This window comes from Microchirus variegatus (genome assembly GCF_963457635.1).
Source record: "Microchirus variegatus genome assembly, chromosome: 23".
In the NCBI taxonomy this organism is placed as follows: Eukaryota; Metazoa; Chordata; class Actinopteri; order Pleuronectiformes; family Soleidae; genus Microchirus; species Microchirus variegatus.
Window position 1 is genome coordinate 4715729 of NC_139824.1, and position 17595 is coordinate 4733323.

The 17595-nt window shown below is 40.8% G+C and overlaps 1 protein-coding gene across 1 annotated transcript; it reads left to right on the forward strand.

Moving 5' to 3' along the window:
- Window positions 1-425: 425 nt before the first annotated feature.
- Window positions 426-17395, forward strand: pi4k2b (phosphatidylinositol 4-kinase type 2 beta; the record flags this gene model as incomplete). Its single annotated transcript, XM_083909613.1, has 11 exons — window positions 426-774; window positions 9406-9557; window positions 10239-10319; window positions 10421-10540; window positions 11353-11484; window positions 14165-14318; window positions 15090-15157; window positions 15579-15681; window positions 16124-16257; window positions 16392-16451; window positions 17177-17395. The coding sequence occupies 11 exons, from the start codon at window positions 426-428 to the stop codon at window positions 17348-17350; spliced, it is 1527 nt and encodes a 508-aa protein (XP_083765739.1). The 3' UTR covers window positions 17351-17395.
- Between the last annotated feature and the right edge of the window lie 200 nt (window positions 17396-17595).

The following is a 17595-nucleotide window of genomic DNA, read 5'->3' on the forward strand; positions in this document are numbered from 1 at the left end:
TTTGTGTGTGATCGTGACTATGAATTAAACCGGAAAATACTGCTATTACAGAAACCCTAAATCCTGGAATATATATATAGTTATTAAGTTATTTTCTTTTTCACTTGTTCATCTTTGTCTATATTTGTCTTCACACTTGTACATTTGCATAATAGTTAAAAAAAATAAAAAAATATTCCTCACTTTTTAAAGGAGCATTTGAACGCAGCCATATCAGCCAATGGATTTGTGCTTTTAACGCATGCGCAATGCGTGAAGTAGGAAGCAGAACGGAGAGGGCTGAAGGATTATGTGGACATTTCGGTGAACGAAAGCCGCTGCTTTACATTAATTTATCTAAGATCTGTGAGCTGGTTCATCTTTAAAATGACACCCTGACAACTAAGACGTGAAGCCCGTGTAACTTTATAATCAATAACTCCGAAATGATGACAGAATGCGACCCGACTCAGACAGACACCGGCGAGGACATCGAAGCAACAGCGGTGTCACCTACGGAGTCCAACTTTCATCCCACGGACATCTCAAATGTATCAGTCTATGATAGGGGCCGGTTATCCTTGGGGCTTACCACGAACCCCGGAGGTGCCGTCCGTATTTCGGACTCTCGAGAAAGCGTCTTGACCGAGCTGGAGACAGACGGCTCCAGCGAAGAGACACTGTTGTTGCCGTGCTTAGCAGGAGGCTCGTCATCTCCGCGGGGCGTACGAGAGAAGCGGAGCAGGCGGAACAGACATAGCTCCTCCTCGGATAAAGACACCTTGGCCTCCCCAGGTAGTTATTTCGGATCAAGGCCTTTTGAAATCTTATTATCTCAGGCAGTGTTAGGCTAATAGGCAGTAAGGCTCGTGAACCTGTGCTCAGTGAGGATGTGTCCTAAAGAACACATGGCTTTTGTCGCCTAATAACTGCATAACTATGACTGTGAGGTTTGTGGACAACAAATTGCGACGTGGCCATAATGTCCTGCTTCACACTAAGATCCTTTAAGGGTGCAATTTTCGGCCTTAAATTGTTTAAAAATAGATATTAATATACATTATATACATTTTAGAATTGTAGGAACACTTACATTTCTTAATGACGACTTTAAATATTATTTAAACTGTCCATACATTGATATTGTTCGGCTTGTGTTTGCATTGAGATGAAATCTGCTCCTAGTCTGTGGTAACCAGTCAGATGACGTCATCGGGTGTTATCATCCATGTGAATATGGTCCTTGAACCTGGACACTTCAAGTACACGTCCAGCCACGAGCCAGCCAGCATTTTAAGTGTCCTCAATGTAAAGTCCCATTGGTCATGTACCATGTCTATGACCATTTTAAGTTTCAAAAGTGGTTTACTTTTTTTTTTAAAGTGTGATGTATGAAGTCTTGACACAATAGCAACCCTGACTTTGCCAACGTGCTTGGGACCTGGACACATGCTGGCACTGATAACATGGCTAGCTAGAAAATGGATAAATGCTGGCGTATAAGTCCACAATTTCTGTTTAATATACCTGCCATTTATTTTGCTGTTCGAAAGGCCTTTACACCAGGGAACTAAAGTGTGTATACTGCCCACTCTCCTGCACCAAAGTCCATTGACAAAATGTGTGTTTTTAGCCAGGGTCAACCAATGCTGGTATTTCAGGGCCACTATTGGTTTCTATCACCTCACTGGTAGTAAAAGTGAAAATTTATAAACTTACTGTTTATGTGGCCTCAAGAACATGAAATTTAAAGTAAATAAAATAAATTATTATTATAAAATGATGCATACGTTGTCCTCCAGTTCTGGAACTGCCCTCTAATGAGCATTTTTTTTTTAAATTTATATTATGTAATTCATTTTAATTTATATGGTCATTTGGTAATGAATTCTAATTAGTTGTAAGAGACTCCACAACGCTGTCAGTTGTCACTTGAAGCAGCAGCCTTAAGACTAAATGACCCAGAGAGCAGCAGTAGCACACTTTGAAATGACTCAAAGTGGACCGAGACAGGAAGTTCCAATTAACGCTGTTTTTTAGTGTGTATCTGCGTCATTACCTTGTTTGTGAAGCCCTGAAGTTTCGAAACAAACAGTTCAGCCATTGCTGAGAACGCTGTGTTTTATTGTAATCTCGGGCTCAGGGAGATCTCCCTTCTGGTTACGCAAACAGCATTTCTCCTGAACAGCAGATTGTCCTCCTCCGGGAACCAGTCCGGGCACATCCGGTTGCGTACATTGAACCGCAGAAGAAGAATAACGTCCGTTGTGGAGGTGTTTCACGAGCGACAGTGTCTTCTGACTCTGGGTCTGACTCCGGGTCAAAGTCATAAAAGGGACTGCGGCGAACGAAACTATTTTTAAATTACATTCTGATGAATGTAACAGTGGATTGAAAATTCCTGTGTACTGTGTTTAAAATAGCTGATTATCTCAATGGACTTTGGTGCAAGGTTTGAGCAGATTACAAGCTTCATTCTTCAGCCTGAAAAGGCTGAGTGTTGAGGTGGAAAAAGCAGCAAACTATTTTTAAGATGTCAGATGTAGATTTTATTTGGTGAAGTGTATTTTCCTTTCTTATTTCCCAGTGACGGTTGTGTTAGTGCAAGTGAGTATCTGGATCCCCGCCTGGTTCATGGGAACACCTGTGTGTTCACTAAAGTCAGTGCCGATTATGTATTAAATACCTACTAACCATACTTCAAAAAGCTTGATTATCCCTTTAACACTGATGACTTATGCAGCAGATTAAAGGTTTATGTGATATAATGAATGATATTATCTCTGTGTAGCAGAGAAAAATGCATTGCCATGAAAATGAAGTAATCAACCTATTTTTTTTCTTCTATTTTTGGATTTATTCATCTGTTGTCACTCCTGTGTTTTATCCATTCACAGTAATGGATTTGTTCTGGCTTATAAAAGAGAAGAGGTCGGTTGCTATATGGGAAAACAAAAGAAAAGGTGATCTAGTCACCATGGAAGCAGCACTTAACCGCTAATTAAATTTAACACCACTCCCCCTCATAGCGCCCCGTTTTTTTTGTTTCTCTGCGACATATTTCTTTTGCATATTTTTTTCCCGTGTCACTTCTATCAGCCCGTGTCTGTCTAGCTATCTCTCTGTGTGGAGTGTAATTGTTCTATCAGGGCCAAATATCTAGGCCACAGGTAGACACACTGAGTCTGAAATCGCAGGCGATAGTGTCCCATTTCCTGTGGTGCCCTTTTAGAATAACAGAGCTCTCAGATCTAGAATTACAACACAGTTTGCATTACAAAGTAGGTCTCACACAGTCCTGAGAGCTTTTGTACTTTATCACACAAGATGTCTTTGCAATCGCCATTGCAAATTGTGGCAGTTAAATTCTACCAAGCTTGTCTCCACAGAGATGACCAAAAAATAAGTTATGCTTTTTCAGGTCAGTACCTGTGCAAAATCAAATTTGCATTCAACAGTACGCCCATTCTTGCTGCCTTCTTCCATTAAGCCCAATTTATACTCTTTCTCTCTCGGACGCCATTGCTCACTGTAGCCAGAAGCACAACAACCTTGCGTCGCGACCCCTACTTATCGGGCAGGAAATTGCAGTGCGTATCCGGCACCACGACGGTGAACTACGAAGGCTCGATGGGTCTTCATGGTTACACAGTCGGATAATGCATTAAGCCTTCAGTATACTCCCCGTAGTGTGGGTTATACCCGCCGTAGCGCCCAGGGCACGCGCCCAAAATTACGTCATATCCTGTGTTGCACCAGGTGCGTGGCCTGGCGGCCTGGCGTTAGGGCGCGCACCTCTGAATTTTTCTAACTTTGTTGGCTACGGCGCGCGCCAACTCTTCATTTTCAATGGAAGGCTGGCCGAGCAGGTCCGCTGGTACACGCATTTGTATGACTCTTCTGTCTGAGAGCACAGAAACTTTCACATGACCCTGTATTCATGGGAGGAGATTGTTACAACGTTACAAAAAGACAATGGTTTTTGCCGTAGGACGTGAACAAAAAGAGGGGGATCGCTTTGTGAAGGGCAAAAGACAAGCCTAGAAAGAGTGGTGACCCTGGGGGAAAAGCCCTCCCGGGGATTCTGGTGGATTATGGGATGTTTGTCCAAATACGTTAAACACCGTCAGACAGTCATTTTGAGACCAACTTACGCGATATGCGTAAAGTTGTTGTTTACTACTGTTGCTAGGCAGTGGACGTTTACCGGCAGTACAAGTTGAATATTTTGGGTGTACGCCCCCTGCCGTTGCGGCGAATACTGCAACAACCAATGCGCTGAACGCGGCCCATATAAACGCCCCCTTACATACTTCTATGGTTGCACTCCGTCTACGGAGCCCCGTGCCACGGCCTGACGTGCGAGTATACTCAAGGCTTTACGCAGTCGGAGAAGTATAATGTGGCCCTCAGTCTGTATATATGCTGGAAGCAGCAAGGACTCTTTGTTTATCTGATTTAAGGTTGTAGATTGTCATTTCTGTCAATAAGGGTCTCAAAACAAAACAAAATACAACACATTGGTTAGCTGAATATTTCCTTCTTTATACTGATCTTTCATATGTTCTAGCTAGGGCTGGGCGATATGGCCTAAAAATAAAATCCCCATTTTATTTATAAAAAAAAATGTGATTTTCAATTTAAATCGATTTTTTTAACTACTGAAGACATAATAATTATTCATATGATGTACTATGTGTAAATGTTCGGTAACAGTTCGGCACTGTTCGGCTTGATCCTTGTGTTGGAGGTCTCCGGAGCAAAGACTCAGTCTGATATATCACATACAGCGGTAGCTCGCAGCTCGCAATCAGCTGGGCTGTCCCTAATTGTGCTACTGCCTTTTGTTTGTGGGCTTTAAACAAACTTTGCAGCGTTCAGTCACTTGTTCCACGTCTGTCGCTGCAAACCCAAACCAGTTCCAAATCAAGAGGAGAAAATAATCAATGTTTTCATTTCTTAAATAGTCCGGAACAAAAACTTGAAATAATCTATAGAATCGATATATCGCCCGGGCCTAGTTCTAGCGGAGACAGGTAAAGCAACTACATTACAACTACAATGCAACTGCAATGAATCACTCAAATAGAAATACTGATTTGTATTTTTATTTTAGCTTATGCAAGTGCACTACTGACAAAATATATAAATATTCTCATTGTTTTCAGATATTTTGAGGCAGAAGAGCTTTAACCACACATTTATTTATGTTCCACAGATCGATTAGTAATAAAGCAGTCAAGATCTGATCTTCTTCTTCTGAAGGCCAACATGCCATCAAATAATTAAAAACGTATGTGTATGGAGCAAGAACGTGTGAGACTTGCTATTTTTAGTCATCAGCCCTTCAAAAACAAAATATGTGTGTTTGTAACATTTCCCACTGTACAATGTGTAAAGCACTCTGGAGATGAGCCTGTGTTGTGAGGCCCAATTTATACTTCTGCGTAGGTTACGCAGACCCCTCTGCGTCGACGGAGAGCCTGTCGGGGAGCCTCTGCGTCATCTATGACTGCACGAGATATTTTTTAAGTGTCTGTCACTCCGTCAAGGGACAACGGAGACGGCAAGAGCTGCGATTAGTCCTCAGGACAGGCCGAGCGAAGCTGCTCTGTGCCGGCTCACAGTGCGCACCGAGCGTCCACAGACGTGGGGCCGATCACCGCCGACAACGTCGCTGCCAAACTATAAATACGTCATATCTTAACACACACAGCACATGTTTAGACTCTAAATGGCCAATTTCTCGCCTCAAATTATCTTTTAATTGCGTTCCGTGACACAGAAAAGTGAGAAACGGCCACTGTTTCAACAACAGTCTTTCTCTCTCTTTCTCTCTCGGACGCCATTGCTCACTGTAGTCAGAAGCACAACAACCTTGCGCATCGACCCCTACTGATCGGGCGGGAAATTGCAGCGCCTATCCGTCACCACGACGCAGAAGTATGAAGGCTCGAGGTGTCTCCGTGGTTACGCAGTCGGATAATGCATTACGCAGTCGGAGAAGTATAATGTGGCCTTTACTCACACCATGTGCACTGCAGGTCAGCAGGTCTCTAAACCTCTGAGAGAGCTGCACCTGAGCCAATTAACTGACCAAGGATCCTGAGAGATGGACATTAAATATGTATGAGGTCACTGTGCAAACGGACACACAAACAATCTGAAGTTCAGGATAGTGAGGTGGAAAGTACAAGAGAGGAAACATGCTCGACTCTGGCTCTCTGCAGGGTGGGACTGTGAGAGGCGAGAGAAAAGAGTAATTTGTCTCCTGCAGTCACACTGCACAGTGACATTATCATATTTTCATCAAATGTAAAATCAAGTGCAACCATACATCATTCATTAGACAAGTCAGCTGAATAAACACACTGGAATTTATTGTTGGAAATTCGATGATGGAGACAAAACACGGTCTCATCTCTGTTACACACACAAAACTCTGCTGTAAATCAGACACAGAAGCAGCCTGAATGACTTGTATTACAATCTATCTCCTGATGCATTTTGACACCATATTATTTCCTCGTTAAAGTCTTAATGGTGCAGTTTTTGAGTTAGTCGGCATCCCTAAAAAGTGTTATTCCGGCAAACTTAATGTAAAAGCATGAAAACATGATGATGCACACTCGTCACAGTGCTCCAAATGCATATGTAGATGTAGTCTCTGTGAATGTAAGCTTTATCATTAAAATTGTTTCCATAAATGGCGGGCTCTGTTAAGATGGCGTGCTGTTGTAGAGATAGTGTGAATAATTTAGTTTAGCGCAGGGCGACATGGCTACAATATCTTATTAAATATTTTCTAATTAGCTATATAATTAATTATAAGGATAAATGTCAGGCAAGAAACCATGTTTATTGTGGTTTTAATTATCTTTTTGAGCAAACAAAAATCCAATACTTAAAGGTCCCATATTCTGCAAAATCAACTTTTTAATCATTTAAATCCTTATATTTGGGACTCTGGAGGTCCTATCAGTCGGCAACGTGTGAAAAAAGATGACTGTATACATAAACACTATGTGGGCAGACTAAGTGATGTTTGTCCATATATCTACACGTAAAATTAAGTAACGGGAAAGTAAAGTAATAAGTAGTGAAGTTACTTTTCAAATCCTATAACGAGTAAAGTAATCTCATTACAATTTACAGCAGTAACGAGTAACTAATTATCTTTTTTGAGCAACTACCCCAACACTGAGAGTCCTACACAACTTCCAGCCTAAGAGGATTTATCTGTTTTGCGTTCAGGCTGTCTGACCAGGCCGTTTTAAATTAAATTTAAATCACATATGCATGCATTTTGTGCCTCAAATTTTTTTAAAAATAAAGTATAATCTATTTTTCATAGTAAAAATATTGACCCACCCTATTTCGCAAAAGTTCACCCTATTGAAAAATCATGGCTATACCACTGTTCTACACACAACTGAACAGGTTGTAAACCGACAAAGCATACAGATTCTGATGATCAGTTATAGATGAAAAACAGGAAAATAAATGCTCCATACCTGCTGGACAGTTCTACACAACTAGACCAAAGCATGTTGCAGCTATGTCCATTAGGACACCAGGGAACTAGGTTAACTTGGAGAAATAGGGTATAATATGAGACCTTTAAACGGCTTTCTGAAGTAAAACATTCAAATTCAATGTGTTCTTATGTTTTATGTTGTTTCTCATCGTGTGTGCTTGCTCGAAACATAAGCATCCTATCAATATTGAACCTTTTGTCATGTACCCATCGAAGGACATTATATTCTTATTGAATTGTTGCCCAGCCTGACTCTGGTTTTTGGAAATGCAAATCTCTCGGGAACAAAAACAGCAGCTGGAATAACATCAAACACCGACCCCCGGTGAATTTAAAGGTTCAGTACGAATTTGGCTTTGCTACAAGTCTTTGGAAGTTTGCTTGTTAACACTGATAAGTATCTTGTATTAAATACAAACAATCCAAATCCCTGACATAACATTTGCATATTTTCAAACTCATATTTCTCTCCATCCTCCTTTTTCTAATTTGCCTCCCGTTTCAAGTGAATTAGCATCAAAGCGGTCTTTGTTTCTTCTTATCTCTCTGTGACAAACGGCGCATTAACTGTCCTCCCGTCCCTTTGTCCACCCCCCTCCACTGTCTGTCCCTTCATCTCTCCCTGCATCCAACTGTGATTTCAGTGTGAATGGTGCAGGGCATATGGAGCCTCTCTGTCAGCAGACTGTTCTGGCCTGAACGAGAAGGAGAAGGTAGAAGAATGTGTCATGTCACATGACTGAGCCTTCATCAAAGGAATAATTAGCACCTCATATTCATCCGAGAGCTGCCTTTCATGTTCACAGAACTATATTAGATCTGCAGGGCAGGGGGAAATGCTGTTTCCTGGTGTGTCACTCATTTAGAAATTCTTTGGTGAAAATCCACCGACCAGCTGAGGCTTCTCTCTGTGGCATTATAGCATGTTTGTTCCTGTGTGGGCTTTATACGGCAATCTAGACACATGGAGGGTTGGTGAATTTGTGCATTTCTAAATTGCCTGTAAATGTGTTCGTTAGTCCTGTGATAGAAGAGCCACCTGTTCCCCCAGCCCTCTCCCAGTATGTGCTCCAGCCTCCTATAATCAAGAACAGGTTAAGAAGTTTAAAGAAAAGATGGGCAGGTGTCTCTTGTTGCCTCCTACTGATAAACTCAATCCATGTGATAGACTAGATCAGAAGAGGTAGAAAGGTGTTGATAGGTTTACTTGTGCAGAAATGAATATTGCTCGGATCACTGCTTTTAGAAAAACGGTTTCAAATTTCAATAATATTTACTGTAGATGCAAGTTTTTGAATTCAACCAGCAAAAAACAGAATCATAAAACCAGACTTCTGTCTGTCTTCCAGCATTCTCCTAAAAAACATCCAGTGAGACCAGGACTTAAAGTTTTATTTATTTTTTTTAATTTTTAAGATCATGTTTTTACTTGGGCCACACGGTTGGTGTAATGGTTGGCACTCTTGCCTTTGCAGCAAGAAGACCCGGGTCTGATACCCGGTCAAAACAAGGGCCTTTCTTCATGGAGTTTGCATGTTTTCTCCGGGTTCTCCGGTTTCCTCCCACAGTCCAAAAACATGCAATATGGGCATTAGGTAAATTGGACACTTTAAATTGAGCGTGAGTGGTTGATTGTTTGTCTATGTTTGTGGCACTGCGATGGACTGGGGAACTGTCCAGGGTGTACTCCACCTGTCGCCCTATGTCAGCTGAGATTGGCACAGCTCATAAAAGAAACAAACATCAGCTATGAATGCTTTTGTCATATAAAAATGCTCAGTTGACACGGGAATGATGGCATTTGATATGAGTTCATCCTTTTAAAAATGGTTCCTTGTGTGTTTTCTGCACCATGGCAATTAATGACAATTAATCCCTCCTCATTCTAGGTCCCAACAATGGGGATTTCAACCATTTCCCAGATGACCCTGAGTTTGCAGATATCATCCAAAGGGCAGAGCAGGCCATGGAGAATGGCGTCTTTCCAGAAAGGATTTCACAGGGATCCAGTGGGAGCTACTTTGTCAAAGACCCAAAAGGGGTGAGTAAAGGATGAAGTAATGGTTTACTAACAAAGAAGAATCATGGACTAGCAGAACAAGTTGGCCAACGTTCTTTTCCTCAAAATTTACTGCACTTCAATTCTTATCGATTTCTGTTACCAAGCTGCCCATTAGGCTTTATGGCTCCAAGTTTATTGACCAGTGGTTCCGCACTTCAAGCAGAGTCGAAGTGCTGAAAGAGGTGAAGAGGAAGTGCAAATTTGAGAAATGTACAGGAAGAGGAATCTACTGACACAGCCTCGCATAACATGACCACTGATGCTCACTCTGATAACGAAAAAGCAGGCTGCACAATTAGCATCACATTAACACGTTTTATATACCCAACAGGGAAAGGATATACAGTACTGTGCAGAAGTCTTTGGCCACCATTAGGTTTGTTGTTTAAGCAATGCTTTAATGACAATAGAGGATAATTATTTCTATTTCACTTTACTGGAACACATCCAGAAAATATGTATGCAGTTTTTTGTTTAAAAGAAAAAAACTTGAACAATAACACAGCTTTTGCATGCTTTTGCATACCATTGTATAGACCAGCTTTAAGTCGCATCACTTCATTCCAAATTCCAATGATCACAGAATTTGACAGACAGAAAAAACAACAGAGCTGGTGGTGCTGGAAACTTTTTTTTTCATTCTATTTTTTTCTTCAACAGAAAATCATAGGTGTTTTCAAACCAAAGTCAGAGGAACCTTATGGTCACCTGAACCCCAAATGGACCAAATATTTTCATAAGGTATGGGGTAAAATTGTGTTCTTTAAACACAGAAACACAATTAACAACAGTACAATTAATTTTTTTGTTGTGCTTATTTTCTCTCTTTCCCCTCTTCCTAGCTGTGCTGTCCCTGTTGTTTTGGCCGAGGCTGCTTGTTGCCAAACCAGGGTTACCTATCAGAGGCTGCTGCCTCACTGGTTGATACCAAGCTCGGCCTGGGCGTGGTGCCAAAAACCAAGGTGGGGCTCAGAGATTATGCATGATACCCTATTGTGTTGTAAATGTTTGCAAAGGCAAGGATCACTTCTCCTGAAAAGCGGATTCTCCTGGTGCGGCCACTAGACAGGGCACATCCTGTTGCATGCATTGAACCGCAGAAGAATCGCCGTTATGGAGGTGTCTCACTTGCGACAGTGTATTCTGACTCCGGGTCAAAGGCGTGAAAGGGACTGTGGCGGGGAGTTGTGAAGAAGCCATTTTTAAACACTGTTAAACTATGTTTGGATAATGAGTAGCAGTGCATCCACTGTTCCAGAGGGGGAGCTGCGCTTCTGAGAGCGGATGTGCTAATTACGTCACTTCCAGGTACCTGACCAATCCCAAGACAGTTGAGAAAGCTCTCGTTGGCTGGCCAATCACAGCACAGTCTGTCTTCTGGGGGTGAGATTTGAACCTGAAACAGCACGACTGACGAGAGCTTCAGTGAGGAGAGATTTCTATCGGCTCGTTTGGAGCAACTCGGAGGTTTCTGACCATAAAAACAAGTTAATGCCACCCACATTGAGTATGTACTTTTTTGTAGTGGAGATGCAACCAACGCCGTGCCATGCTGTGCCTAGCCATGACGAGACCATAGTGGAAAAGGGCCATAGCTTTGCAAAAGTTGAAAGCCCCCATCATTTGATTTTCAAGGGTGTTTTGCCCCAAGAAGAAGACTTTTCCTGTAATGAGACACATTTTTGATGTGATTGGCACTCGCTCTGGAAGGGATTATCCAGCAGTGGTCACCAAGTAAACCAGTGTTAACAGAGCATTTTTCTTCTTTATTCAGGTGGTGTACCTGGCAAGTGAGACATTCCATTACAGTGCCATCGACAGAGCAAAGTCCCGGGGGAAGAAGTATGCCTTAGAGAAGGTCCCCAAAGTGGGACGACGTTTCCACAGAGTCGGACTGCCACCCAAGGTAAATGTGACTGTTCCCTTCATGGTCCAATGCGTCAAACTTTTAGTTGTCTAGGAGTATAAGCATAGACTGGAAAGTCATTTCTGCTTTTTGAGTCTGTAAGTCAAAATTATGAAGTGTAGGAGGTCTTTATTGGTGAGCCCAGAATAGCTGCTGATGTTGTCCTGGTAGAAGACAAGCTGTCTGTTATTGTGTTCCTCTAAAAAACACACACACAAAAAAACAAGTTTATTTGTCAGATTGAAGCATAAAATGTCATCTCTGCTCTAAATAGTGTTTATTTTTCAGTACTTATCACGTGCAATGTACTGTTCAATGTACTGTGAGTCTTTAGTGCCAATTTTAGCATATAATCAAAAACCTGTTATCATCACAGGCCAAATGCTCTGTGTGCAGCATGTCTTTGCAGATGTGATGTTGTTAAGAGATAGCTATAAGGAAGTTAGCTTCACATTTCAACTGTCTATCACTGCTGATAGATGATTGTTTTATTTACAGCACACTATTATTTTACGTTGCACAATTCATTATTACCATGTAAACAAATCAATCAGACTTGTATTTTATGTTGCACCATTCATACAAAACAATGCGACTCAAAGTACTTCAAAGGATTAAAAATAAAAATAAAAACTCCTCCACCATTAGCCCACCTATCTCTCATCACCCATCCCTGTCAACACCAAAGATAAAAACTTGTAGCTCAGTTGGTAAAGCTGGCGCCTCAAGGGTCAAGGTCCTTGTCTTCCACCCTCTCCTCTCCCTTCACACTGTCTATCCTGTCTAATAAAGTCTTAAAATGCCCAAAAATATCCCTTAAAATATCTTAACAATCGGTCACAGGGGGGCGGTTTATATTTATCAGGTAAAAAGTATAAAGAACAATAAAAAGTTATTTCAAGCACACTGAAGGGTGGGAGTAATAGTATTGATAAATAATAAAGTATTGATATTCTCTGCTACCATCAGCTCTTCAGGAAGGCTTCACTAAAGGTTCATACAATAAGAGCAAATCTTATGGATCAGTAGGGCTAAGACCATTGACCTTAGAACACTGTTGCTCAAATTCAGAACGCCATCACTAACGCCGGGAGATTGATTTCCTGAGATAATAAATACACCCAGAAAATATATATATTGTCATCAAAATATATCAAAACATGACAATACATGACAAATTTATTTGTATCTATGTATCTACTCCCTCTAACTCTCTAACTCTCTACCTGTTGCTCTTACCTTTTTGTTATTTTTTATTTTGTTGTTGTACGGCGACCTTGAGTGTCTTGAAAGGCGCCTTAAATATAATGCATTATTATTATTATTATTATTATTATTATTAATACATTTGAGTAGTGTTCTTTTATTTTAAACTGTGTCATGTCTAACAAAATGAAAGAAAAGCATCAGGAGGGGACCGTATAAAAATGCTCCAAAATTACTGGGAATTTGGGAACAAAAAAATTCTAAAAAAAAAAAATTATAATGAAGATCAAAACGTGGTTTTCATGAAAATCACATAAATGTATTTGCTTGGGTGAAAACCACCCGGCAATTGTGTTCTAGGGTTAAGAGTTAAAAACTAGACAAGAGTCTTAAAATTGATTCTCAACGAAACAGGAAGCCAGTGCTGTGGCTTTACAGTTTTTCTCAAATGCTAAAACACATTTCACAAACGTCTCCTCCATGTTCCCCAATGTCTAAACACAATACCCTTTTCTAAAGCTACATAAGCACAACCACGCCTTCTCACTTCAAAACTCAAACTTTCACACCAAAAGAGCAGCTCGAAGCTTTCAAAAATGTAAACACTATACACATCATTACACACTACAGAAAAACAATTTAAAACACAATGCTCAATTTGTGAGAAGGTTCTTTGTTTCATAACTGCCAATGCATATTTTTAAAAAACTTTAAGAGTAACGGATCTTCTTAGATCTGTGCAGAGGATTAGGCATTTAGAGTTGTGAGTTTCATATGAAGAGTACAGAAAATTCTGCAAGTACACTACTGTAACACAACTCAATGCAAAAAACAGAATCTATTGCACACAACAGTACTCTTGAAAACATGATCAGGGTGTGACGTCTTTTTATTTTCTTCATTCACACCACACACACACACACACCACAGTCACTGTGCGGCATCATGTCGCCGAGCTGCATCGGGCCACATCACCTCATCCACATCGCAGGCTATAGTGTCTCTTGCTAGGCACCGCGGGAAAAACGCCCGCTTTTATACGTGTGGTCACAGCATTAGCAACAAGTGTCTTCAATTTGCAGTCGTTGTGTGTAATAAATGACGCCAGGTGTGTTCATTGTGTTCAATTATTGCTGACCGTGGCAAGCATTTTGCATCACATGAACTTTTCTTTGAGAATATGTTCTTTTAGCAAGGAAACATGTGTTTCGATTTATGAGAACGGAGGATTGTGTTTTGTGAATTGTGTCTTCATGTGAAATGTGTTTATGATATTGGAAAATTATGGCTAGATTTAGTCAATGTGTTTAGACAACTGGTCATTTGGTTTAGAGGATTGACTTTTGTGTTTTAGCATTTGAGGAAAAACTGTAATATCTGTGAGCTGTTCTTCTGGCCCCGGTCAGATCAGGCTGCTGTTTTCAGAACACTGAATCTCAACTGAGGTCAACATGTGACATGCTTGTGTCACCAGGTGGGCTCTTTTCAGCTGTTTGTGGAAGGTTACCGTGAAGCGGACTACTGGCTGCGGCGCTTTGAGGCAGAGCCGCTGCCTGAGAACATCAGGAAGCAGCTGCAGTCTCAGTTCGAGCGCCTTGTGATTTTGGACTATGTCATCAGGAACACAGGTGAGGGTGTGTCTGTGCAGACAGTGTCACGCAGCGTCTGTTGAGTTCGCTGAACAAAGCTTTGAGGGACGGCCCCGCAGTTAAACTTAGTTCAGTGTTTACTTGTGAGAAACCTGTTCAGGATGTGTTGTTGTTACTGTTTGTAACGTCTTGACGGCTGTCAGTTTGTCTCAATTTTGTTTTTGTGTGAGGACATATGGAGTTAGATTTGTGTCAACACTTCACAAATCAAACAACACTTTTTAAGAAGCAAAAAAAAATCATTCAAAAATATTGTATTTTATTGTTTGAAAATACACTTCCATCCAGAACTCGTTCCCCAAGTTTTCTCCTTCAACATCTGACAAAATAATTGTAAATACCTAACATTTGTCAGATTATAACCATTAGATAATTACAATTATTTTGTTGGATGTCGACAAGGAACGACTTCCAGACGGAGTGTGACGACCTCCGGCCCATAGAGCTGTCAACTCCAAAACTCCAGCCAATCAGCAGGCAGCTTCCTAAGACCCTACAGCGAACAAAAAAAACACGGTGCAAAGAACAAACCAGGGAGCACAAAGAACAAGTGTATTTTCAAATACAATAACATTTTACTTCTTAAAAAGTGTTGTTTGAGTCTTGAAAAGTGTTGTGTGAAAATATTGACACAAATCTAATTCCATAAAGATGCACTAATTTGTATTTCCTGCCATTATGTAAGATCATTCAGATGGCTCGTAGATATGCATTAAAATACCTGCTTTTTCTCTTTGTCCTTCTCTTCAGATCGAGGGAATGACAACTGGTTGATCAAGTACGAGAAGCCAGGGGAAGGAAAGGGTGAAAGAAAGAAAGTGAGTTTTGATTTTGAAAGGTGAATTAATTTTAGTCTGTGTTCGAAGCTTATTGGCGCAAACACACGTTTGTACAACTATACCTTTAAGGACTCTGCATTGACTTCCGTTCATTTGGATGGCCCAAACAAATAATTGTCCTTAACCTTAACCTTGCTCTGCACTTTAAACACGCACAGGACAGACAGCAGACAATAACTTGAAACCAACCAGTGCTTTAGCAATGTTTATTGATTAGAACAACAGAATCACCATGTGACTACCAATCATCAGTCATTACTTGCCATGTATTGATAAATGAGCAGAGGTTGTCATCTCTTTGTCCAATTAATCAGCCCGGTGGACAAGGATCAATAACTGGCCTGCTCACTGCTCATTAATCTCTCTGTCATTTAATGGTGATGTCTTCTCTGATGTGTAGGATTCAGAGTGGCCAGAGAATTGTCCCGACTCCTGCATCAAGATTGCGGCAATCGACAACGGCCTGGCCTTTCCCTTTAAACACCCAGACGAATGGAGAGCCTGTACGTTTATCTCTCTACCTGTCATTTATCATCTGTTTTTCTTGCTTTTTGTCTCTGTGAACGCCGAGTCCTGACTAATCATTCTGGAAATTGGTTCATTGATTTTATTGATATTGATTCTTTTAATCATAAATTCTGTAAAAAAACGAAAAAGAAAGAACAAGTCACACAAATATGTAAAAAAAAAAATCCCACTGGAATAATGATCTTGTTTTCTAATAACATTCGAAACGAAGTAATTTCAGATTTTAAAGCTTTGACCACTCAGACTTAAGAAAATTTTGACATTTCGCAAAATAAACTGTAAAATGATATGCCTCCTACAGCTACATGTGAAACATCTGTCTTCTCATCTTTCTAAATGTGTTTTCCCATAATCTTGAACATTTCCTTTACTTGGAACATCTCTGTATTAAGTTCTAATGACGTCTCCTTCCATCAGACCCGTTCCACTGGGCGTGGCTCCCTCAGGCTAAGGTGGTCTTCTCCCAGGAGACCAGAGACCTGGTGCTTTCCCGCCTCTCTGATATGAACTTCGTCCAGGACCTCTCCGAGGATCTTCATGAGATGTTCAAGGTACAGACTGCATTTCTTCTTCTCTTCCCCTTCTCTCTGTTCATAGTTCAGAGATGAAAAGAGTCATGGAAAACAAACAGTGTTCATGTATGACTTAAACCGCACATGACTTGAGTCCTTTTCTTTCTCTTCAGACGGACAAAGGCTTTGACAAACCCCTGTTTGAGAAACAGATGTCTGTGATGAGGGGACAGGTGAGTTACCCTTGTCCCTCCACTTTGTGAACCACTGTTCAATAAACAAGGAAGATACAATTATTAATTCATCATATATTTTGACTATTTTGTTAAAGACTAGTTCATTATAGTAATTAGAATATCTGTGGGCCATATAGAATTGTTCTAATCCACGGGGCAGGGTAGAACAAGTCCTCTTTCAACTTGAAGGTTGAGAGTTTTAGTCCACACGTTGATGTGTCCCTGGGCAAGAAGACACTTAGCCCCAAGTTGCTTCTGTGCTGGTGTCATGTGAATGGGTATGAATGGTGTCTGATAGAAAAAAACGCTGCACAATGTAGCACTGTGTCTGTGAATGGAACAAACTGTATTGTAAAGCAGCAGTGGTCATCAAGACAATAGATCTTCTAGCAAAGAAAAACGGGTCATTTCACAATAAACTTCAATAAAAAAAAATCAATAAAAATAAGGACATTATTATTATTATTATTATTATTATTATTAGTATTATTAGTATTATCAATAATACTAATAATAATAATAATAATACAGTATTGTCCACTTTAACTCCTTAAATGAGTATTTGTATTTTATTTAGAAATTCTCAGAATGTCAGAAAATGCACATAAACATGTAAAAAAAAAAAAAGCAGTTCATTACATTTGAATGGTCCGTGTATCCCTTCTTTCACTGCACACACACTCATACACACAGTTTCATATGTGAATCTTGTTTATTCTCAGGTGCTGAACCTGACTCAGGCACTGAAGGACGGGAAGAGTCCCATTCAGTTGGTGCAGATGCCGCGGGTGGTGGTGGAACGCAGCCACTCAGGCAGTCAGGGACGCGTGGTCACACTGGGCAACGCCTTCACGCAAACCTTCCACTGCAAGCGGCCCTTTTTCTCCTCTTGGTAGTCGCAAAAGGATGAGCGGTGAGGCGATGAAGGGTGAACGGAGGGAGAAGGTGAAAAATATCACACTGGAAACGGCTCATATTTTTGTCCTCGCACAGAAAAACTTTATGTAAGTGACGGAGAAATGTTTTGTGAAGAAATTCCTCATTTTGTGAAGAGAGCACAGAGAGGAAGTGTTTGGTATTGGCATACCAGTGTCTACCAGACCTTGGGGCTCTTGTCGGTTACCATGGCAACCTGATTGGA